The sequence below is a fragment of the Neophocaena asiaeorientalis genome, unplaced genomic scaffold, assembly GCF_003031525.2.
Source record: "Neophocaena asiaeorientalis asiaeorientalis breed wild unplaced genomic scaffold, Neophocaena_asiaeorientalis_V1.1 scaffold110, whole genome shotgun sequence".
NCBI lineage: Eukaryota > Metazoa > Chordata > Mammalia > Artiodactyla > Phocoenidae > Neophocaena > Neophocaena asiaeorientalis.
The window spans coordinates 2,780,149-2,805,187 of NW_020175053.1; the positions used below are offsets into that span (position 1 = coordinate 2,780,149).

The following is a 25,039-nucleotide window of genomic DNA, read 5'->3' on the forward strand; positions in this document are numbered from 1 at the left end:
TAGTTTCAGGTGTAAAGCGAAGTGATTTGGTTATGCATATATATGTATATCTATTATTTTTCAGGTTCTTTTCCATTATAGGTTATTACAAAATATTGAGTATAGTTCCCTGTGCTGTACAATAGGTCCTTGTTGGTTATCTATTTTATATATAGTAGTGTGTATATGCTAATCCCAACCTCCTAATTTATCCCTTCTTCTTCAGCCCCGCCCCCGCTTCCCAACTGAGCTTGCTCAGGTGATGTGGGACTTTCCATAGGCACAGAGTGTGGAGCCTCGGTGCACGCAGGGTGTTGGGAGGTGCGAAAGACGACTGCGTGGAAGAGGCTGTGAGCAGAGAGCTTTGAACTGGGGTGGAGGGGGTTCCTAAAAACAGCTTGGAGAGCAGGCAGCTTCTAACCCTGCCCCCGGGCCCTGTGGTCTGGGGGTCCCTGTGAGTGTCAGTGGAGACAGCAGGTGGAGAGGTGGAGGTGAAGGATGCTGAGACTGGATGGCAAGCCAGGGTTCCAGAGGGCGAGAGCACAGAGCCCTGCAGGGAGGGGGCTAGCACAGTGCAGGGCCTGGACCACATCCCAGCCCTGCTGTTCTGCTGTGTGGCCTGGGAGAGTTATTTAACCTCTCTGAGCCCCTGGTTCTTCACCTATAAAGTGATGGTGATGATAGTAGGACCAAGGTCACGAGCGCCAGGCATGGCGGGGGTCACTGGTCTCCAGGATCAAGTTGCTTCCAAGTCAGTACGGATGGAGTCTGGGTGTTGCTGGAGCTTTCAAGCACATCACTGTCTGCCCCCCCAAGACTGTAAACCTATAGTCAGAATCGCCTGATGTGATTCTAACATGCTCCCAGCCTGCGCCTCTGTCAGTGGGCTCTGAGGACCAGGCTGGAAGGTAGAGCCAGGGCAAGGGGTGGGGAAGGTCTGCTGGGTCGTCTCGGAGCCTCCCACTTGGAGAGATGACAGTGCAGCCCCTCAGTCGGGCCTCTGGGTCCACGCATCACGCTCTGCTAGTGCTCCTGGACCGCGTGGACGTGGGTTACACCTCACAGTCACGGCCAGGGAGAGGGGAAGTCATCTTTGCCAAGGACCACCCGTACTAAACGTGACTGATAACGTCGCCACCGCACTGCGCTTAGTTCGTTCATGAAAACACTGTTTTCGACACTGAAAGTGGAGGGCGACCTGAGCCCCCATCAATCGACTTTGCCCTTGAGACCTTGAATTAAGTGCTTCCCAACCGAATGAGGCCACAAGGGACCCTGTGCTTCTTGCCTATTAATAGCAGAAACCAACGCATTTTGAAAATTGCAGTGAGAAATGTCTTCTTGGGGATTTACAGGACAGAAATTGTTCGTTTTAAGCACAGCTTCTTTTTCCATTTAAACGAAATCTGTAAGAAAAAAAAAAGTGGTGGTGCCTAGAACAGCTGTGTACAAAATATCTGTTTCCAGATGTGCTTTTGTATTGCGTTGGTATCCTGTTGGTTAACAAGTTAAAGTCCCCTAGTAACAAATGAAGAAACCATTAAAGAAAAAGAGAAAAGCGCTGCTGAATCTAGACCTTCCCCAGGATGGAGAGTTATCATTACCACCAAGAGCGCCACACACAGGCCTGGCCAGTGCCTGCCTACAGCTGGAGATCCTGTAACCAGGGCCCTCAGGACATGGTGGGATCTAGAAAACCCTTTGCTGTAGCTACAGAGCCATCTCGTGGTTCTGTGTAGAATTCGTGCAAGGAAACACACTACACCCAGCCCTTCTGAGTGTCACAGCGCTGCTAAAATGCAGCTGGGGACAAATCCCCTTTTGTAATCAGTGAAATCCATTCCTCTGCACAGCACTGCGTGTTTGCAGAACCCTTCCGAAGAGGGGAATGTGAATAATATGGAAAGAGCTGGTTTAAGAACCGACAAAAGCCTGAGCCCGGGGAAATCTCTAAAGCTTTAGGAATAAGATGTTCTATCCACGGTCCTGCACAACAACTCAAGGGCGAGGCCAGGAGAAAATGCCACCTAGCCTTTTCTTTCTTTCTTTTTTTAAATTAATTAATTTATTTATTTTTGGCTGCGTTGGGTCTTCGTTGCTGTGCCTGGGCTTTCTCTAGTTGCAGCGAGCAGGGGCTACTGTTTGTTGCGGTGCGCGGGCTTCTCATTGCAGTGGCTTCTCTTGTTGCAGATCATGGGCTCTAGGCGCATGGGCTTCAGGAGTTGTGGCATGCGGGCTCAGTAGTTGTGGTGCATGGGCTTAGTTGCTCCGCAGCATGTGGGATCTTCCTGGACCAGGGCTCGAACCCGTGTCCCCTGCATTGGCAGGTGGATTCTTAACCACTGCGCCACCAGGGAGGTCCCCGCCTAGCCTTTTCTGTGTGACAAGAAAACAGTGACAGTAGATACGAGACACTTCAAATTTTCAGCAATTCTCAAAGCCCGAAGCCCGGCTACCTTTGAGAAAAGAAATGTCAGTAGGATGCGTCGATCTCCTGGTGTTTTGTGTTTCTGTCAACAGTGCAGGCCACTGTCCTTGCTCTGGAACACAGGCTCTAGAGGTCTCCTCTGGCCCTGCATCATCTCGCCTTTGGGGGACACACGCAGACTGCCTGCGAACGCACTCTGTGGCCTTTGGATTTGAGGGATTCTGGTTTGAATGACCGCTAGTTTGTTGATTATGAGTGCTGTGTAGCATGGATAAAGTATAATGAAAATCTTTATCAAATCATATAAAAGGAATAGTATGGTAACTTCTCGAACCACTTGGAATAAGCCTGAGACTGCTAGCAGAGAATATGAGGAATAACTCAAGGTACACAATAACTGTGATAGAAAGATATTATAACAGTTGAATTTTTTGATTAGCTTTTAAAAGTTCAATATTTGGTAAAGTTGTTTAGAAACAAAAGGAGCTAAATACATTAGAAGGGACTTAGAATCTAGGGATATCTTCGAAGAGGTTGTATATTTCCTGATTCTAATGATGGAAATCTCTCTAAGGCTCTAGGAGCTTTGCTTGCAAGCATTTATTATCCTTTCCATTAAAAGGCAATACATTTTCATTATATAAATTTGGAAAAGAGCATAGGTATAAAGAAGATAAATTATTTATATTCCTATTGCTATTAATATTTAATTGTATTGCTTTTGGGTTTGTTTGTCTTTTGTCTTCTTACATAATCTTTAAAAACAGGTTGTGATAATAATTATTATAGTTTCATTTTCCAAGTAATGTTGTGATATAGTATCTCCACGTTACCAGATTCTTTGTAAACAGCATTTTAATAACGGCACAACAATCCACACACAGGCCAAAAGTTACGCACAGACGCACGTTTAAACTGTTACGAAAAATACGAAAAAAGGAAGCGAATGTGTAAACCAGGATTATTTCTCCTTCCTTCCATTATAAATAACACTCCAGTGTCTTTGTGCTAAAATCTGTCTAGATTTAGAACTGTGGCTTCAGGATATGGTCCCAGAAGTGAAGTAAGTACAACAAAGAATATGAACATGTTCCTAGGCCTCAGTTACCATGTTGCCTTCCAAAGGGATGTACACAGGGGCTTCCAAAAACAGTATTTGAGAATCCTGTCTCACCCACACCCTTTGCACAAGGTGCATGACGTCAGGAAGGGGCTCAGAATTAACCCCTGACCAGATCATCATCACCCTGCCCTCTGCAGGGTTCGGTGTCAGCTCCCGAGCATTCTCAGGCCCTTCATAACCGGTTCCTCCCCACCATGCACACAAACGCCCACAAATTAGCGAACAGACAGAGCCTCCAACTTTATTCCTGTCTCCACCCCAGTCCTCTGCCCAAGCTCATGCTCTGTGCCACATCCCCAGCACTCACCCCCTATACGCCCAGCTCTAGAGATAAATCCTGAAGATCTCTCTCCTTCTAGAATAACTTCTTTTCTCCATCTGCCAGGAGGGAAGAGGAGGGTAGAGAAGGAAAGGGAGAGAGGGAGAAACAAAAACTGTTACTTCAAAAGTATGCATTAGGCCAACTAGGGCCTCAGCAAAACCAAACATTAATTCACAAGTGTTCGGGCTCCCAGGAACGGCCCTGGTGTGAAGCACAGTGAGACCCAGCCCCCCGCCCCCGTGCCTGGATCGTGGACTGAGCAAGGGACAGAGCTGGAAGAAACCATAGCGTCATTCACCCACCCCTTTCACTGCAGGCTCAGGGCTCCAGGGCTGCGTCTGGGTTCCTATAACCAGGGAGTGACACAGCGGTGTCTGGAACATAGACAGGCACGATGCCCAATGATGCCTGGCATCGGCGCCCCCAGGAGAGGGATGGCACTTACTGTCCACGCGCTCTGGCACCGCAAGCCTTCGGGGCAGGACAGCTGCCCGGGCCCCCTTGGCTGTAACCCCGTGCGCCACCAGCCACCGGGTCCCCTCGGTCCTTCAGAGTCGCCGTCACCTTTGCTGCTCCAAGCCTTTGAGGTGCCAATCTCTTAAGTCTTCTTTGGTTCTGAGTTGCATTTTAAGATGGTCAGTTTTGCAGCTTTTTGGCGAATGGGTTGGTACCAGGCAAGAGTGAAAGGATGCTGCTGTGGTGGCCCAGGCACAAAAGGACAGTGACCTGGATGAGGTAGAGATGGTGGCCGTGGAGAGGAGGGGACAAATGCAAGATGTATTTTGCCAGGAGAACTGACAGGACTGGCAGATGGATTTGCAGTGAAAGTGAGGAATTCAGGATGATTCCCGGTTTCTAATCATTGTGCCATGTACTATCACGGGAAAAGCCGGGGAGTGAGGAGCCGGTGTCGGGGGCAAAATCAGAGACTTTTAAGACATGTTAATTTCACCATGTTTCAGGCAAGCATAACTGGAGTTTCTCTGAAAATGCCAAGCGGACATAGCCCTGAATCCTCTCTGGTCTCAGGTTCCTCCTCTGGGAAATGAAAAGATGGGGTAAAATCCATCATCTCTCCCCGACCACAGCAACCTTCATCCCAGCTCTCCAGTCTCGGATGGTGTGTCTCTGCGGAAGTTACAGCTGAACTTGTAGGGTTTGTCTCAGAGGAGAAGTCCACGGTGAGACATGCACGGGGGAGACAGTGGCATAAAGATGGGACTTAAATTCAGGAGAACTTATGTGACCGTCCGGAAGAAAGCATGGAAAGAAAAGAACAGATGGTCAAGGGCGGCCTGAGCCCCGAGGGAGCCCACGTCGAGTGGTCAAGGAGAGAAGAGACCCCTGATCCCTGCAGTTCTTCAAGCACCGCCAAAAGAAAGAGGACAGAGTGACAGAAAACCTGTTAAAACTCCTGTGACTCGCAATTTCCCTCTAGCTGTAGAGTCGTAACCATGAAATTCCTCCACCTGTGAGGGCAGGGACCCAGTTAAACCCAGAGGTGCTTCAAACCCCAAGAAAAGGCTTGTTGTTGTTCTTAAGAAAGACATTTCTATTAAAACCGCTGGAAACTGAAGATATGGTTTGAAAGAGCCTGACAGTTGATTCCACGGTAGAATGTGCTAACGAAGCATAAGCAAACGGTTAATGATAGAAAACGTAATCGCTTCTGAAAGAGGGCATTACTGAAGGTTATTTGTGCCTCAGTAATTCTTCAGGAAGTACCAAACATGAGCTAATGGTGATTTTGCCCACATACACTGAAAAGCAGCAAACCCAAACAACAGTGAATACAGGTCCGAATTCAGTAATTCATACAGTAAGCAAGTCTGTCATTTTTTAACGTGAAATTGGGCAGCTTCCCCAGCATCGTTCTTTTTCTCACCATGATAAGTAAGTTTTCTGCCCCGTTGGGTATCAGGCTAATTTCCAGCTTCTTTGTATATTAGAGGTAAATTTAGAAACTACAGTAGGATTAAAAAGAAGACATTGATGCTTACTCATGCACTTTCGTCTTAAACAATTTAATTTCTGAAACTGCTACGTAAACTAAAATGAACAGATCGTTTTCATCTTCAAATTACAGGTTACTAAAAAAACACAACCCGGTAACTTCCAGATCAGGAAAATCCTCTTACTAGGAGTCTCCACTAACCATTTGTGACTATGAAAAATGAAATGTTAAAACTGAGACTTTTTTTCAGACTTTAAGTGTTGCTGCTGTTCTTTGCTCAAAAATAACCTCAGTTATATTGTATCCATCAGAATAATGATAGTTTCCTTCTCCAGAATGAGGAGTATCAGACCTCCCAGCAGTATATCAGAAGCCAGTATAAAGAAGAGTGTACTGTTTGTTTGTTTGTTTTTGCGGTACGCAGGCCTCTCACTGTTGTAGCCTCTCTCGTTGCGGAGCACAGGCTCCAGACGTGCAGGCTCAGCGGCCATGGCTCACGGGCCCAGCCGCTCCGCGGCACGTGGGATCCTCCCAGACCGGGGCACGAACTCGTGTCCCCTGCATCGGCAGGCAGACTCTCAACCACTGCGCCACCAGGGAAGCCCAAGAAGAGTGTACTTTTAATGCAAATAATTCAGATATTCCTTTTAAAAAATTAATACCCAACTTCTGTAGCATAACATTTTTCTGGCATTATTTTAGTTCGCTGCAGACTAGAATATCATAGGTTCTATAAAAATTACTAATACAATGGAAAATAATTTGACTAGCTTTATTGTTTGGGGGAAAGGAATATTACATGCTCATTGTAAATGAAAATGTAAACAATACAGAAAAATACAAAAGGAAATACAGATCACCTGCAATTGTATCACCTAGAGATAGCTACAGTTAACATTTCCAATGCATACTTCCAATCTTTTTCTCTGTGGGTAATTGTGTACTCTACACCCATGCACACTTCATCCCATGCACACAAAATGAGATCATACTGTCAGTACTTCCTTGTGATCTTTTTTCCTTAATATAACATCTACGACTCCTTTATGATTTAACAGTCTGCTTGTGGTTCTTAATGTCTACATAGTATTCCATCAGTGAGCCATGCCAACATCTACTTAACATGCCCAAACTGTTGAACACTGGGTGTGTATTTTTCCAGGTAAAAAGAATGGTGCGGGCTTCCCTGGTGGTGCAGTGGTTAAAAATCCGCCTGCCAATACAGGGGACACGGGTTTGAGCCCTGGTCCGTGAAGATCCCACATGCCGCGGAGCAACTAAGTCCATGCACCACAACTACTGAGCCCGCACTCTAGAGCCCACGTGCCACAACTACTGAAGCCCGCACGCCTAGAGCCCGTTCTCTGCAGCAAGAGAGGCCACCACAGTGAGAAGCCCATGCAGTGCAATGAAAAGTATCCCCCACTGGCCACAAATAGGGAATGCCTGTGTACAGCAACGAAGACCCGATACAGCCAAAAATAAATAAATTTATTAAAAAAAGAAAAAGAAATGCCACCTGAGTATGATAAGTAATATGGGAATTTTCTAAAAAAAAAAAAAGAGAAGCCCCCGCTCACCACAACTAGAGAAAGCCCATGCACACCAACTCAGCCAAAAATAAATAAATTTTTTTTAAAAAAGAATGGTGCAATGAATACTCTGTGTTTATAAAGTTTTGTTTACAGTTCTCATGACTTCCTTAGAATAAATTTCTAGCTATAGGATGATTTGTCAGAGGGCATGTTACCTATGTTAAAAATTTTTTTATTAAGACTTTTTTTATACAGTAGGTCCTTGTTGGTTATCCATTTTAACTATAGCAATGTGTACATGTCAATCCCAAACTCCCTAGCTACTGTATAGCACAGGGAACTCTGCTCAATATTATGTAGGATTCTAACTGGGAAAATAATTTGAAAAAGAATAGATACATGTATATATATATAATGGAATCACTTTGTTGTACAATTGAAACTAATGCAACATTGTTAATCAACTATACTCCAATATAAAATTAAAAGTTTATAAAAAAAGACTTTTTTTTTGAGGGCAGTTTTAAATTCAGAGTAACTTGAGGGGAAGGTACAGAGATTTTCCATATACTTCCTGCCCCACACATGCTCCCCTATAATCCACACCCTGCACCAGATGGGAGTCTCTTACAACTGACGAACCTACGCTGACCCATCATAATCACCCAAAGTCCATAGTTTCCATTAGGTTCATTCTTAGTGTTGTACATCCTTTGGGTTTGGACAAATGTATAATGACATATCTTCACCTTTACAATACAAACAGAGTAGTTTCACTGCCCTAAAAATCCTCTGGTTATACATATTTTAAAGGCAATTTAAATATTACCCAAGAGTGGACCATTTCATATTCTACTAATGTACATGAGAGTTTCTATGTCCCTGATTTCTTACAATACTAAGAATAATTATGAGAAAAAACAACTTTGCCAATTTGATTGCTGAATAATGATAACTCATTTTTATCTTTTAGTGAGTTTTAGTGTTCATATAGTTATTGGTTATTTGAATTGTATGTCTGTTCATGCCCTCTGCCTATTTTAAAGTTGGGTCTTATCTTTTTTATTGCTTTAAAAGAAATATTTATATTCTCTTTTTTCAAGTATGTTATAACTATTTTTTTCCTAGTTTAGAGATGACCTTTTACTTTCTGTATTTAGTGATGGTATTTTATTGTTTTTTTAACATATAGAAGTTTTCATTTTTATGTTGTCAAATCTGTGGAAAAATTTATAACTATAAATGCTTATATTTAAAAACAAAAAAGATCTGAAATCAACAACCTAACTTTACAACTTAAGGACTAGAAAAAGAACAAACTAAACCCAAAGCTAGCAGAAGGAAAGGAAATAATGAAGATTAGAGCAGAGAGAAATGAAATAGAGAATAGAAAAACAATAGAGAAAATCAATGAAACCCAAAGTCGGTTCTTTTAAAAAAAAATCAACAAAATTGACAAACCTTTCACTATGGACTAAGAAAGAAAGAAGACTCAAATTACTAAAATTAGAAATGAAAGTGGGGACATTACTACCAATTCTACAGAAATGTTTTAAAAATTTTGAGCACACCATGCATAATTGTATGCCAACAAATTGGATAACCTACATTAAATGGACAAATTCCTAGACACAAAACAACCAAGATTAAATCTCAAAGAAATAGGAAATCTGAATAGACCTGTAACTATTGAATCAGTCATCAAAAATCTCCTGACAGAGAAAAGCCTTGTACCCCATGGCTTCACTGGCAAGTTCTACCAAACATTTAAAGAAGAACTAATAGTAATCCTTCTGAAACTTTTCCAAAAAGATGAAGAGGAACACTTCCTCATTCATTTTATGAGGCCAGCTTTACTGATACCAAAGCCAGACAAAGACACTACAAGAAAAGAAAACCACAGACCAATATTACTTATGAACATTGACACAAAAATCCTCAAGTAAATACTACCAAACCAAATTCAGCAGTATGCTATCAAATGCACAGAAAACACTGTTCATACTGTAGTTACACAGAGCAAGTTATCCAAGTGCAGCCTTGTCTTAAGTATGTACAATCATGGTTGCTGGAAAGTATGGGCCTTGGAGTTGGACAGACCTGGCTTCTCACTCTGCCTTTAGCACAAAGTCTCTCTGTGACCTTTGGCATCTGTCCTCTTACTAAAGATGACACAATAATGCTTCCTCTCCAAGACCAGAGAGGTTTTTTTGTTTTTGTTTTAATAAATTTATTTATTTTTAGCTGTGTTGGGTCTTTGTTGCTGCGCGTGGGCTTTCTCTAGTTGTGGTGAGCGAGGGCTACTCTTCGTTGCGGTGCGTGGGCTTCTCATTGCGGTGGCTTCTCTTGTTGCGGAGCACGGGCTCTAGGCGTGTGGGCTTCAGTAGCTGTGGCTCTTGGGCTCTAGAGCACAGACTCAGTAGTGGTGGCGCACGGGCTTAGTTCCTCCGCGGCATGTGGGATCTTCCCGGACCAGGGCTCAAAACCGTGTCCCCCACATTGGCAGGCGGATTCTTAACCACTGCGCCACCAGGGAAGTCCCAAGACCAGAGAGTTAACGTACGGGAACATGCCTGCTATGTTCTTGGCAAAGAGTTAATGTATTTTTCCTGCCCCCGCCTTATGTCAACGAATTACTTTTTTGACGCATATAATATTTATATTCCATCCATCAAATTTGAGTCAGATGGTGTGAATATTTAACGTATAATAATAAAGCCTATTTCCTGAGTGCCTGCTGTTTGTATTAGGTAGTGAAGCAAATACAGAGAGGTAAGGGAAACTAAAACCACACCTGCTTTTAACCAATTTAAAACGACAGTAGGAATGTAAGAAGCACGTCCTAAAATAACAGCAAGAGATGTTAGAATGTGGTAAATGCCACAAAGGACAATGGGAGGAAGGAGGGGAGAGAAAGAAGACAGCTGACTTGGAGGGTGGCTCAGAAATACCATTTCTTTATGTTCTTAAAGGAAATTAAATCCAAGTCGAGGCTTCATCTCTCTGGACTAGTAGGAAATTTCATCCCAAATGCAACCCCTTCCTCCCCCAGACTTTCCTCTCTCAATAAGTTACACCCCCATCCAGAGGTGTTTAAATCTACACTCGAGGGGAGTTCCTGGCCGTCCAGTGGTTAGGACTCTGTGTTTTCACTGCCGTGGCCCAGGTTCAATCCCTGGTCAGGGAACTGTCGAAACTCAAGCTACGTTCCTTGCTGCCTGTCTCTCCTGCCCCCTCCCATTTCATGTCGATGACTATCCACAAGTTTGATCCTCCGAAGCCCACCCATCCCGCCTGCATCCCCACCTGGCCCATCCCCTTCACCTGGACCACTTCTCTGACTGCTCTCCCTGAGTCCTCTCCTGCTTCACCTGCCCCCACCGCAGCCTCCAGAGCATCCGGAGCGATCTTTGACGAGAGGATCTCAGGTCCCACCGTATTCCTGCTCAAGTAACTTCCCGTTCTCCTTGGGAGAAAAAGAGAATGGTCCCATTTGTCTTAATCAGCTTCAAAGCCTCCATGGTCTCTGGCCCTGCCTGCCTCCTGGCCTCCCCACAGGAGCCTCCTTCTGGTTCTTAGATGTTCCCAGCTTGCCATCCCTCAGCCTGGGCTGGCCTTCCTCTGGATCACTACATGACCACCTCTGCAGCTGAAGAGTCATTTCCTCTGAGGTCACGCCCTGTCACATCACCTGATTCTGATTCTTAGCAGAGCACTCACGCTTCCTAGATTTCTTCTTCCTGCACTTATTTCCTGTCTTTCCCACTGGATGATAAGCTCAATGAGAAAAGGGACCTTGTCCGTCCTATAGTTCAGTGAATTTCCAGCCCCTTTGAATAAACATTTCCCTCCAATGTGCTCCCAGCCCACTGTGCCATCCCTCGGGAACCCTGGGGAGGCGGGGAGGCCCCTTTCAGCCTCTGGCCTCCATCAGTGCCCTGGGCCAGCAGACTTACTCCCCGAGGTACCATCATCTCCCCAGGAGCTGCCCCTGAGCAGGGTAGGGGCCCCTCCTCACTCCCACCTCCTCTACCCTGACCCCTTCACCTTGGACAGGTCCAGCCCTCCCACCAGGGCCCTGGGCACCGAAGGCCGCTCAGCAGATGAACCTCCGACAGCCCAGGGGGTGTTTGTTTGTCATAATGTCATAAATGTCCGCAGTGTTTAAGCAGGTTCTCATTTTTCCTCTGGGAAAATCCTGGAGGATGAGGATTGAAATACATGAAGAGTAGGGAAAATTTTGAGCTACCCTGACATACAATGTAAAGTGAAAACCACTGAATACAAAATTGTGTAAAGTAATTGATTATTATGCTTTTGTAATGCATAGAAAAACCCTGGAAGAAATTAAAATAATACATTACCAATGTTGTTTTGGTGGGAAGAAGTTAACTATGGGTAATATGGACTCTTTTCTTTCTTCAACTTTAACGTATTTTCTACGTTACATGTAATGAGAGTATGTTGCTTTTATAAACATTTTTTTAAGTTTTTTAAACTGTATGTTTTAACATGTTTTTTAAACCCAGAATTCCATGTCTGGTAATTTATCGTCTGAAAATATTCATGAGTGTGCATGTCGATCTTGTCACAGAGTCTTCATTAAATAATTTTCCATAATAGTAAAAAAGTTAAAAGCAACCTGGACATCCAAAAACAAGAGATAACTTAGAATGGTGAAATACAGGCAGACCTCAGAAATTCTGTTGTAGAAGAATACTTCACGTTATTAAAAAATGTTCACTATCTGGATAGATTTCTTTTTAATAAAAATTTTAAAATGTAAAAAATTACAAAACATGAGTGCATTTCTGTGTGTATATATATGTACTGCATATATATATATATATATACACACACACACTTAAGGAAAAAAACACTTCAGAGCATAAAGCCAAATATTAGCCTTAGTTATTATTCAGTCATGGTATGAAAGGTGATATTAATTTTCTTCTCTGTGCTTACCTTTCCTCTCTTTTTTTGTTAAAAAAAAACCACAACAATGAACATTATGTATTACTCTTCCAGTAAGGAAAAAGACAGCAATAGAGGATATATCTATATATATGTATGTGTGTGTATATATATATATTTTTTTTTTTTTTTTTTTGAAGACCTCTGAAAATGCCCCTTGATGTGTGGAAGGACCAATGTCCTGGGCAGGGTCCTCCAGGAACCCTTGTTAGAGGCAGGAACGAGGGGAAGGGGAGCTAGAGACTGGACTGGCCCAGGACTGGGTGGACCTGTGGCTTCCTGGTGCCCAGTGACAGGTGGTTGAGGTGGTTAGTTAGAACCTCTTCCATTCCACCTGTTGGGATGCCTTGGGGAGCACGTTACATTTAACAGGTGTTTATTAAGCAGCTACTATGTACCAAGCACTCCTTTGGGGCTTTTAGCAGGTGAGACGTGTTCCCAACTAGAGAACCACAGGAGCCAGCTGGGTTAACTGGGTCTCGTGCAAGGCAAGCAGCTGAAACCATGGGCACAAAGGCTAGTGCTGAAGCAGGAAGCTGATGGCAGTTCTCAAGATGGGAACAAGAATTGATTTAAGATCTCGGTACCTCGATCTTGTGTCAACATCCTGGAAGGGTAAAGCACGGTGACCTCATTTGGCCTGGTCTCTGAGTCACTGAGAGCATGAGTTTCGCATGCTGGGCTCACTGGTACGCTTATTATCTCCCAAGACTCAGACACGTTCTTTTTTTTTTTTTTTTAATCTTTATTGGAGTATAATTACTTTACAATGTTGTGTTAGTTTCTGTTGTACAACAAAGCGAATCAGCTATAAGTATACATATATCCCCATATCCCCTCCCTCTTGCGTCTCCCTCCCTCCCACCCTCCCTATCGCACCCCTCTAGGTGGTCACAAAGCACCGAGCTGATCTCCCTGTGCTATGCGGCTGCTTTCCACTAGCCATCCTTTTTACATTTGGTAGTGTATATATGTCAGTGCCACTCTCTCACTTCGTCCCAGCTTCCCCTTCCCACCCTGTGACCTCAAGTCCATTCCCTACATCTGCGTCTTTATTCCTGCCCTGCCCCTAGGTTCATCAGTACCGCTTTTTGAGATTCCATGTATGTCAGACACATTCTTAACCTCTGCGTGTTCGGTTTCTGCTTCCATAGTGAAGCAACAGCGCCTGCTTCAGCGATGTTGGCATTAAGTGAGGTGGCTCATGTGATATGCTCGCGGCTTTCTTCGGGGAGCATTACTCAGCGGTGATGACAATAGCATCGCCATCTGAGATCATCCCCAGGGACCCGGCTCTAACCACAGGTCCGTGCTTGAGCAGGGCCCCAGCGGCCGGCGTCCTGTGGGTTGAGCCCGGTAACCTCACCCAGCCAGGAGCCAGGGAGGTCCGTCTGGCTCGGTCTCAGGGATCACCTTGCCCTGGGTCTCCAGAGGGAGGGCAGGCAGTGACTGACCTCCTGTCTCACCAGGGCAGCAGGGCCCCAGACTAGCCGGGGACAGAGCAGGAAACCCCACCCTCTCCCTGGCTTGGCCTGTTTACATACTGACTGACGTCAGTCTGAGCTGCCTTCCGGTGGGCCTGGGTGTGCTCGTTTCTCCTGTGAATTACAGCCTCTACCCCACTCCTTCTGCCTGCTCCTTCAGCTCAGATGTGCTGCTGTGGCCCCACCCCACAGGGCCTCCAGGGACACCAGTTGTGGGCTTGTAGGCCCCCCACCCTCCTGTCTCTTTGTGTCCCAGGCTGCTCACCTGATCACAATGTTAACTCTGTGTGTGTGTGTGTGTGTGTGTGTGTGTGTGCGTGTGTGTGTGTGTGAGAGAGAGAGAGAGACGTACCATTACCTGGGATCTTCTACCAAATTAAGCCCTGTCCGTACAACCTTTTGTACCTTGCTTTCCATTATCTGTGACCTTCTTGGTCTGCCTTTGCCCAGAGTTTCAGTGTTGGTGTCCTGAGCTGGACTTGAACCCAGGCCTGGCTGTGTGACCCAAGTTATGACCATCACTTAACCTCCCACCCTGAGGTCCTCACCTGCAAAGTGGTGCAACAGTACCTGTCACAGGGACTGCCAAGAGGATTAAACAAGCACACGCCTGGTACGATGCCTGGTATAGAGCAGGTGCTTAATAAATGCTCTTCGCTTCTTAGCTAGCTTTACAAGCCCCTTTAGAACTTTCCGTCTAGGGTTTTACCTTGGACTGCCATCGATTAGGGTGTATTTTCCTAGTAGCAGAGCCAGGTTGGTGCGTGAAGAGACGTGAGCCTGGGCTAAGCTAGTGCCGCCTCTTCCTTTCCCCACCCCGTGGAGGGGGTGGTGGGTGATGTCCCAGAACTGCAGGCTTTGGTGGATCTGGTGATCTTGGTTCTTTGCACCTGCTGAGAGGAATCATCCCCTCTGGTTCCAGGGATGGCTTCGTCAAGAAAACAACTTCAGGGATGCCGATAAGACAATGAGAATGATCTCAACCAGCTGTCTGTCAACTGAAGTGACTCCTAATAAACTTCCCGTTAGCATCTGCTGAAGTGTGTTCCGTAGACTCTTAGTCAGAGGGTGTGAGCAAGAGCCCCATGGAGGGAGGAAGACGGAGCACGTTCCACGTGTGTAGGACGTCCCGGGGGAGGGCGGGCCAAGAGGGTTCCTTTGTCACAGGCCACCCCGGGTGCCCTGCAGATCCCTCCATGGGAAATACCTACCGTCTTCCTCATGCACAGTTGACTGTAGAACTCCTTTTTCTTAAGGAGCTCCTGTGAACACTTTATAGAAATACGGTCCTTCTGAGAAATCTTTCTAGAAACATTGCTTCTTTTTTTTACAAACTTATTGAAGCCTATTTTACAGATCATATAATTCACCCATTTCTAGTACAATTCAATGATGTTTAGAAAATTTGCCAAACGGTACGATCATCACCATAAGTCAGTTTTAGAGCATTTCTGCCACCCAGCCCCCGAAATCCTCATGCCCGTTGACTGTTAATCTCTGTTCCTAGCCCCCTGCCCCAGACAACCGCTAATTTACTATCTGTCTCTATAGATTTTCCTTGAGAATCATGGCTTTTTTTCTTACTGTGGTAAAATATACATATCGAAATTTACCGTTTTAAAGTGAACAATTCAGTGGCACTAAGCACAGTCAGCCTTCATCACCATCCAATTCTAGAACTTTCCATCATCTCAAACAGAAATTTTGTACCCATCAAACAATAGCTCCTCGTTTCCCCCTTCCCTCGAGCCCCTGGTAACCACCATTGTACTTTCGTCTCTATGAATTTGACTACTCCAGGGACCTCACTTAAATGAATCATACAACGTTTGTCCTTTTGTATCTTACTTATTCCCTTAGCATAATATCTTCAAGGCCCATCCATGTTGTAGCTCGTGTCAGAATTTTTTAAGGCTGTATAATATTCCATGGCGTATGTAGACCACACTTTGTTTATCCGTTCATCAACTGATGGACTCTTGTGTTGCTTTCACTCTCAGCTACTGTGAATAATGCTGCTATGAACATTGATGTACAAATATCTGTTCTAATCCCTGATTTCAATTCTTTTGAGTGTATACCTAGGAGTAGAATTACTAGGTAATTTTATTTTTAACTTTTTGAGGAGTCACCGTACTGTTTTCTATAGCAGCTGCACCATTTCACGTTCACACCAGTGACACACAAAGGTTCCAATTTCTCCACGCCCCTGAGAACGCGTTATTTTCTGTTTGGGCTTTTATTTTTGTTCTTTATAATAGGCATCCTAATGAGCGTGAAGTGGTAGGTTGCTGTGGTTTTGATTTGTATTTTCCTTAAGATTAGAGATGTTGAGCATCTTTTCATATACCTGTAGGCCACCTGTATATCTTCTTTGGAGAAAAGTCTATTCAAGTACTTTGCCCATTCTAAATTGGGTTGTTTGGGGTTTTGATGAGTTGTAGGAGTTCTTCGTATATTCTGGATATTAATTCCTTGTTAGATATACGATTTGCAAATGTTTTCTCTCATTTGGTGGTTTGCCTTTCCATTTTCTTGATAGTATTCTTTGATACACAAATTTTTTACTTTCAAAGTCCAGTTTACCTACTTTTTTCTTTTGCTGTTTGTGATTTTGGTGAAAGAAACGTTGCTTTTTGCTTTTGAAAATTCAAACAGAAGAAAAAGAGCTTACCTGTGAAATCAAACAAAGAAGAAATCTCCTGCTATGATAAAAGTCATTCTTATCTTTCTTCTAGATATAGTTGGGTTCTTTTTTTAAGCTAAGAGCTCCCAAATATTTCATTGTTTCGACCATGTGACTTGGCAGATGGCTGAACAACAGTTGTTGCTGTTACTTAGTATTCGTTATGCACCAACAACTTGTCATACACAGTCAGAAAAGAAGATTCAAGCGGTTGTCAGCACTGGAGCTGTCTGTCCTAAGCGGCATGAGAGGCATATTTATTAGTAAAAACTTTCAGGTGCACGTGACAGAAAACCAATTTAAAATAGCTCAGATAGAAAGAATTCACCAGAAGAAACTACTTCTGGGGAAGGAGGAGAAGGACATTCGCTACAATGTTTCATGTCTTAAATAATTTGAAGTATGACAAAATGTGCTAATCTGCGTTGTGAGTAAATAGATGTCTATTTTTTTAAAGTATTTATGCATTTAAATTAACTTTCCCCCTTTATTAGGGGGAGTACCTGATGAGTATCCATCTGATCTCCTTAATTCTCTAATGACATGGCATACCACCATTACATGAAATTTTAAAATTAAGGACAAAAAAAGGTTTTTAAACCACTTTTCCTTTCCAAGCAAATGAACAGAACTGGAAAAAAAAAAAAAAGGAATTCACTGGTTCATGTATAGAATATAGTGATTGTATCTAAATCCAGAGAGAATCTCACTTCTCTCTCTCTCAATTTATTAGCTGTGCTTTTCGCCTTCCTTTTATCCATTGGCTCCTGTATGCATCTCGGGGGTAATCATGAGCGACTGCAGCATTTGTTACCTTAGTGTGCAATCCCAGTAATTAAAATATTAAATCCCAGTGAAGACAAAGTCTCTCTGGATCATGTGTCCATCTCTGAACAAATCACTGTGGCCAGGGGAATGGACTACTCTGATTGGCTAGCCTGGGTCCTGTGCCCAACCCCATGGCCCGCAGCTGGGGGCTCAGAGATGGTGGACAGGGGCTTTCTAAAGGGAAGGATCCATGCGGTGAATCTACAGGGATACACAGGAGGACACCTGCTGGATATTGGGCAAGGACTTATCGTATTTGCCTGGATTTCTCTTAGTGCTATCTTTCTCCCAATTTTTCTCATTTTTAGGATTTTTGTGACTATGACTGTGAACATTATGGTTTTACAAAACAAAAATATCCTTTAATCCATGAAAGTTCCAATTGGAAGAAATATTTGAGACACTATTTGGATTGATGGATAAATAACTTTACAGGTAGGAGAAACGCACATGTGAGCAGCGTGACTGAAGGGGCACACAGCACAGTAAACTGAGAAACTAGGGTAGAAAAGCCGAGTGACGGTGACTAATCTTTCAGAAGGCGAGAAAAGTGAGAGAAATAATAATGAATGTGGCTATTAGATGGAAACCTCAGAATTCTTTTGGTTGCAAGTGATAGACAACTGCTCTGGTCTAACTGGCCTCGACCGAAGAAGGCAGTCTTCAATTCACATAACTGAAAAGTCTGAGGATACTTTCAGGTATAGCTTGATCTAGAACTCACTGTCTGCTGGAGCCATCTCTGAGCTCCATGTCCACTGGCCGGACACCTTCTCAGGGTTTCAGTGAACCTCCAGTGCAGCTCTGGGTGCTCCCCCTTATGGCTGCAGCAGCTCCAAGCCTCCTATCAGCACACCCCTGAGCCTGAGAATGAACACATAGGTGCCAGGATTCCCAGAAGTGGGCCTGAGTTCTCTATGAATAGGCAAGCTGAGACCTTGGGCCCGACCATGGGTGACTCAGCATGGCAGGGGGATCTCTTGGGCCCCTCCCTTAACTACATCCCCGGCACTGTAGCTGGGGGGCAGGAATACTCGAATTGGCCCCTAGACCGGATGATGGGATCAGGCCCATTCAAACCACATGGCTGAGAACAGAAGGGCTGGTTTTAAATACCCAAACAAAACAAACAAAAACGATACTTATCGGGAGTGGAGGGGAAGTGTTCTGGCAACAAACAGGTGTCCATTACAGGGACCATAATTTGATTATTGAAGATGAAGGTAAAAATAGAAAATAAAGATGAAGGACCAGGCCAGTGTTGAGTAACAAGGTACCGGCGGGGGTAATTACGAAGTCCCAGTGCTTGAAAATGTCGTCTGTGTTCCATCCACCTGCAGACTGTTAGTGCCCCTGAGGCTGGCTAAACGGCCACCTTTCCATGAGCAGCCACTGCGTCATGACCGGCCCGGTGCTGCTGGGCCCCTGCAGATCCTGGATGAGCCCACGTGCAGTCATGGGCGCTGACATCCCTCAGACTCTAGGACAGGGATCTCAACCCTCTACTCTTCAGGCCACAGGTTTGGGTTCAGAAAATGTGATTCTCAGAAACTCCAAAGGTCTCGTGGACATGAGCTGGACAGAAGTTGAAGAATCCGAGGTATGGGCATGGAGCAGTGTGGCCGCCAGGTCAGAGAAGTGGGCAGGGCAGACGGCCTCCTCTCCTCTCCTGCTCCTCCGGTCTGGGGTCTGAGAGGGCCCCTCCCTCCTGCCTCTCCTGATCTCTCCCGCCTCCCTCCTATGCTCCCAGGACCCGCACGGCCTGGATGGGGCTCTGGAGGTGGGGGACCTGGCTTGGGAGCTCAGCAGGCTCCCTGGCCAGAGTGGGCCAGGCAATCGCCCTTCACCCCTCTCCTGCTCTTCCCAGAGAGTCCCTCTCACCTGCCTCTCCTGATCTCCCTGGCCTCAGGGGTGCCGATCATGTCTGGCCTCCACTTCTCCTCCCCCCTCGGTCCCCCTACGTCCTACCAGTTCACTCTGGGGTTCCTCCTGTCTCCTTGGGGGTCAGAGTCCCCCACCAGCGGCTGGCAGGAGCCCTAGTTGTGGGGAGACACTAACTCTGCATCTTCCCACACTGCCATCTTGACTCCTCCTAATTTATCCATCTTTTCCTTTATGATTTGTATTTTCTGGGTCTTGTTTAGAAAATACTTCCCTACCCAAGGTGATAAAATATTCTTCTATGTTGGAAAAACAAAAAGCAAAAAAATAAAAAACAGCTTCTATTGAACATTTTTCCTCCCAGTTTTCTGCAGGGAGATTGTAGCTGATTGTAGATCCTATTCCCTTTGAAATTGTGGCTGATTTGGTCCAGGAACACAGGATCCACAAAAGCCCTTCCTGCTTCCAGAACTTGGTCCTTATCTCCACGGCAGAGCTACCCACAGTGCTCGGGAAAAGAGAAAACGTGTCTTTACCTGGCTTTGACAAGAGTCAGAGGGAGAGATTTGTACGATGTGAGGTCCTGAGGACAAAACCCCAGCGGGGCGCTCCCACCACAGATGCAGGGCCAGTTCCAGGAGGGCCAGGTTGACCAGTTCTATCCCATCGATGCCATCGGGAGGTGGAAGCTGCTGGCAGGAAGAATATACAAGGTCAGTCCCTTGTTCCAGAACGTGTCAGTGGTCCTATGTTTTGCTCCCGATTCCTCAGTGGTAGCACTTTTGCCAGGTGAGCGAGGCAGGTGGCTTGGGGCATCCTGCTAACTGATGGACTGCGGTCCTTCGGAAGTAGCCGCACAGACCCCATTTCCAAAAACTGGCCATCTCTTACTTCACTGGCTTCACATCTTTATTTAAGAACTGCGCGTTCAATGCCAAAGGCATATTCCTAACACAGTCTTCCCAGAGCATATGATTTATTCTGTAATTTTAAAAATCCAGTCCATCTCATCATCTATGGTTGTCATCATATATATATTTAAACATAGTCCTTCAGTGGATTTCAAATGCTTTTATTTTATTCGCTTAATAAATATTCATTTTAAGGTGACAGCCAGATGGGCTTTAAGCAGAAAAAAATCGTTTATCCTTTGAGCAAATTTATTTTTGGTGCATTTTCTTCTGTGCTGTCATAAAGGCCAGTCTCTCACTGCACATTAATTTTATGGTTTTACTTGTACTTCACATGAATGCCAAACTCCAATTCACTTTTCTGTTTACTCACAGACCAAATCATTTTATTCTCCTTTGCAGAAAAGAAATATTATATGAGGCGTGAATTTATTGCAGGTTGAAAATTTACTTTCCTGGAAGAGCTCTTCCAGGAGGCAATATCTATTTAAAAAAAAAAAAAAAAACTATTTCAGCTTCATTGTAGGACAAGAATATTAGTATTTTTAATTGTGGAATTTCCAGTAGAAGCCTTGCTTTGATGTGTTCCATCTCTGTTTATTGGGTGTATTAGGACTAACTGTGGTACCAAGTACCCCCTAATCCTCACTCCCCAGGTCTCAATAATTCATGTCTGTTTCCTGCCCTCATTCTGCTCCATCTTTTGCGTAATGATGCCGGCAGTGAAGAGTGTAGAAGTGATTGGTCCATGGCACCACAGTTCAAGGAGATCTCAGGGTCAGGAGGTCCACCCCCAGTGCACAGCTACTTCCTCCTAATCTAATCTCAGTGAATAGATTCTCCTTTCCTCTGTTCTCCTGCTTCAGATGCTTCCATCATAGGGGCTGCGATAATTTGTACTATAAAGAATAAATAATAATTATTATTAAAATGTGATGCTAGATTAACGCCACGGACAGATAAAACACACCATTGCATTTAACCAGCCTTTGAAATCTTGGGTTAAGTTATTGGCATGGTCTGAGAGAGGGTCAAAGGGCACACCTAAAACCTTAAAATCCACAAACCTGCCTTCCCGGGCAGAGCTGTGCTGTCCCCCTCCTAGCAGTGTGGCAGCTGAGTGCGCCAGACCTCCGACCCTTCCCCCTCCCCCAGGCTGTAGCTGGGAAGGCACAGAAAGGCGGGGTGTCCAAGGCCCCCCGGAGTGGGGCCCCGGCCAGGGCTCAACCTGCTTAATCGCACCTCCTATGGGGGCTGACAGCTCCCTCATCCAGAATTCTCTGGACCCGACCGGATGACTCTAGAGTTCTTTCCCGAGGTCCGGTCCTGACCTCTTCTGGGTGCAAACAGCCTCTCTAGGATACTCTGCTCCTCCTTCTTCTGTTGCTTAGTTGCAAAGAAGAAGAACTGTGTATTGGATGCAAAAACATATTCCCAGGCCACATATCACAGGGCACCCGGGGAACAGCACCGACGCTAGTAAATGTTTGGGTTTCAGAGATTTCAGATTTGCAGTGTGTATTTCTATACCTTCTGGAAAAACAAATATTTTGAGTTAAGCAAAACTAATACTTGAGTTTTGTTTATGTTTGTTTTTTTGTTTTCTTTTTAACATCTTTATTGAAGTATAATTGCTTTACAATGGTGTGTTAGTTTCTGTTGTATAACAAAGTGAATCAGTTATACATATACATATGTTCCCATATCTCCTCCCTGTTGAGCCTCCCTCCCACCCTCCCTATCCCACCCCTCCAGGCGGTCACAAAGCACGGAGCTGATCTCCCTGTGCTATGCGGCTCCTTCCCACTAGCTATCTATTTTACATTTGGTAGTGTTTATATGTCCATGCCACTCTCTCACTTTGTCCCAGCTTACCCTTCCCCCTCCCCATATCCTCAAGTCCATTCTCTGTTCCAGGTGGATGGACCTAGAGTCTGTCATACAGAGCGAAGTAAGTCAGAAAGAGAAAAACAAATACCGTATGCTAACACATGTATATGGAATCTAAATTTAAAAAATAATAATAAAAAAATTAAATTAAAAAAAAGGCCATGAAGAACCTAGGGGCAAGACGGGAATACTTTAGTTTTTTTAAGCTTAAAACAATTTGCATAACACTCACTTCCTTGGTCTCATTTGATCTTCTGGGGTTTTATCTTGTTCCTTCGTCTGGAACATGTTCCTCTGCCGCCTCATTTTGTCTGAGTTGCTCTTTGTATTTTTATGTCTGTGGTGGGTTAGTTATGTGTCTCAACCTTGGAGAAGTGGCCTCTGTAGGAGGCGCCCTATGCGTCCCCACCGTGCACTCCCCTCTCGTCACCCAAACTATACGTGCTAGGGGTTCCCCCTAAGAGGGCTGCGTGGGCCCTTCTGTTGTGGCGGGCTGGCTACATGGGTGGTCTGATGGGCTTGGTTGGTCCCTAGTCTGGTTGGTTGCCAGGCCCTGCTTTGTGTTGATGCTCCTGGCTGTGTTTAGACAGGCCTGGTCACAAGGTGACAGTCTGTGGGATCCTAGGTGCCCTGGGGCTAGTGCTGGCTGACTGGTGGGTAGAGTCAGGGTCCTGGAGTCTCTGGGGCTGTTGCCCACCCACTGACAGGTAAAGTTAGGGCCTGAGCTTAGTGCTGGATTACTGACAGGCAGGGCTGCTTCCTGGAGTCCGGCTGCAGGGCCAGGGATCCCAGAGCTCATTTCAGATTCTTGATTGGGGGTGGGCGGCAGTTCCTGACACAGTTGGGTATGGGGTATGGGGTGTCCAGAAGCTTGTGTTGGCCTGCTAGTGGGCAGGGCCAGGGCCCAGCTGGTCGCAGGGCAGGGTCTGGCCTGTGTTGCAGGATCATAGTTTTCTTGCTTCTGGTGTCTGCCCCCTGGTGAGTGAGGCTGGTCTAAAGGATTGTGCGGGCTTCCTGGTGGGAGGGGCTGGTGCCTGCCCACTGGTGGGTGGAGCTGGGCCTTGGCCCTCTGGTGGGCTGGGCTGTGTCTAGGGATGTGTCCACAGGAGGCCTTGGGCTCAGGAAGTCTTCAGGCAGCCTGTCTGCTGATGGGTGGGTCTGTGTCCCCACCCAGTTAGTTGTTTGGCCTGAGGCGTCCCAGCACTGACACCATGCAGGCTGTTGCATGGGGCCAGGTCTTGAAGCAAATGAGCCAAGATGTCAGCCATCAGGAATGTTCACCTGGCTGAACGTTGCCCCTTATGTCTGCCCACAATGTCTATGTCCCCAGGGTGAGCCACAGCCACCCCCCACCTCTCCAGGAGACTCTCCAAGACCTGCAGGTAGGTCTGGCCCAGGCTCCTATGAAACAACTGCTTTTGCGCTGGGTCTCGGTGTGTGAGATTTTGTACGCACCCTTTGAGAGTAAAGTCTCTATATCCCCCAGTCCTGTGGGGCTCCTGCAGTTAAGCCCTGCTGGCCTTCAAAGTCAAGTGCTCTGGGGGCTCGTCTTCTCAGTGCCAGACCCCTGAGCTGGGAAACCTGACGCAGGGTTGGAACTCTCACTGCTGTGGAAGAACCTCTACGATATAATTATTCTCCAGTTTATGGGTCGCCCACCTGGGGACATGGGATTTTATTATATTGCAAGTCCACCCCTTCTACCTTGTTGTGGTTCCTCCTTTATGTCTTTACTTGTAGAAGATCTTTTCTGGTAGGTTCCAGTCTTTTTCGTCGATGGTTGTTCTGCAGAAAGTTGTAATTTTGGTGTGCTTGCGAGAGGAGGTGAACTCAGGGTCCTTCTACTCCACCGTCGTTGCCACTGTCCTTCTGATCTTTACAACTACTAGTGAGACAGGCCAAAAAGTAATCATTCTCATTTTATAGGTGAGAACAAAGTCTTAATTAATTAAATGACTTGCCGGAGCTTCACACCTAGGAAGCGGCAGATCTGATCTTTCCTCACTTTCCCAGTGGTATTTATCTCCCAATGTATCTTTCCAATCTAGTGTTTTATGTTGTTCCCCACTCCCCACCCACCCAGTGGCTCAACCGTCTCCCCAAAATCATGGATCCAGTCTGCAACAATAGCACAAATCTGTTTCCCTGTTTCTCACATTTTTCTCCAGTGAATTTTATGTCTAAGTTGATACTCTTTGAGTTTTGTTAAGGAAAGTTTCACTTGTCAACTTCTTACCTTCACTAGGAGTCTAAGTGATCTTGCCAAGAGACTCCTAAAAATCACGGGCGATGGGCACTCTTGATCTGGGTATAACAATTGCACCCAAAGCCATTTGTACTATGTGACCATATAAATATATAGGAATCCCTTTAAAAAGAAGGAACTTCAACTTCAGTTTTCAGTAATCAATTTAGTCGCATTCCCAACACTTTACTTTCAGGTAAGTCCTCCCGTCACGTTGAGGCAGGAATTGTAGCAGCTGACCTTGGTTTCGTTCTGTCCTTGGCCACTCAGGGAGACTCAGGGGTCTGGGTCAGTCTGTATTCTCCAGATGCAAGCCCAGCTAAGAGAGAATTATTGCCTCCATTGTCCATAAAAATCATACATACAGTTAAACTCCCTTCTAATAATTCTAAAATTTTAATTTTTTAATGGAAACCTAAAAGGAAAAAGTGAGGGACGATGGGCCAGCTGCTCATTGTGCTACGTGTGTTTGTTCCCTTTATCACTTGCTTAAAGCCATTTTCCTTTTAGAATTCTTGAGGTTTAAATGACCACGTTGAGATACTCCTAAAACTGTAGCCTTAGCAATGTGTTGTACTTTTCATCTTCATAGAGAATTGAAGCAAGAGAAATCACTATGCCACATTCACGCTCTGATGAGAACTTATTCACTCTTCCACATGACATAACAGAAGGAGCATTTAAATGAGTGTTAAGACCTGAGTTTTTAATCATATGTCTGCCCCTTCCTATCTCATCCTCAAGAAAATCACCTAGGGCTTCCCTGGTGGCGCAGTGGTTGAGAGTCTGCCTGCCAATG

At 45.2% G+C, this 25,039-nt stretch overlaps 1 protein-coding gene across 1 annotated transcript in view; it reads left to right on the forward strand.

Moving 5' to 3' along the window:
- Positions 1 to 18,883: 18,883 nt before the first annotated feature.
- The window catches only part of RAB12 (RAB12, member RAS oncogene family), a 62,556-nt gene continuing 56,400 nt past the window's right edge, over positions 18,884 to 25,039 (forward strand). Inside the window, exons 1-3 of the mRNA XM_024763671.1 lie at positions 18,884 to 18,913; positions 19,064 to 19,093; positions 19,815 to 19,930. Coding sequence (XP_024619439.1) covers positions 18,884 to 18,913; positions 19,064 to 19,093; positions 19,815 to 19,930 — 176 coding nt within the window. The remainder of the gene's footprint in view (positions 18,914 to 19,063; positions 19,094 to 19,814; positions 19,931 to 25,039) is intronic.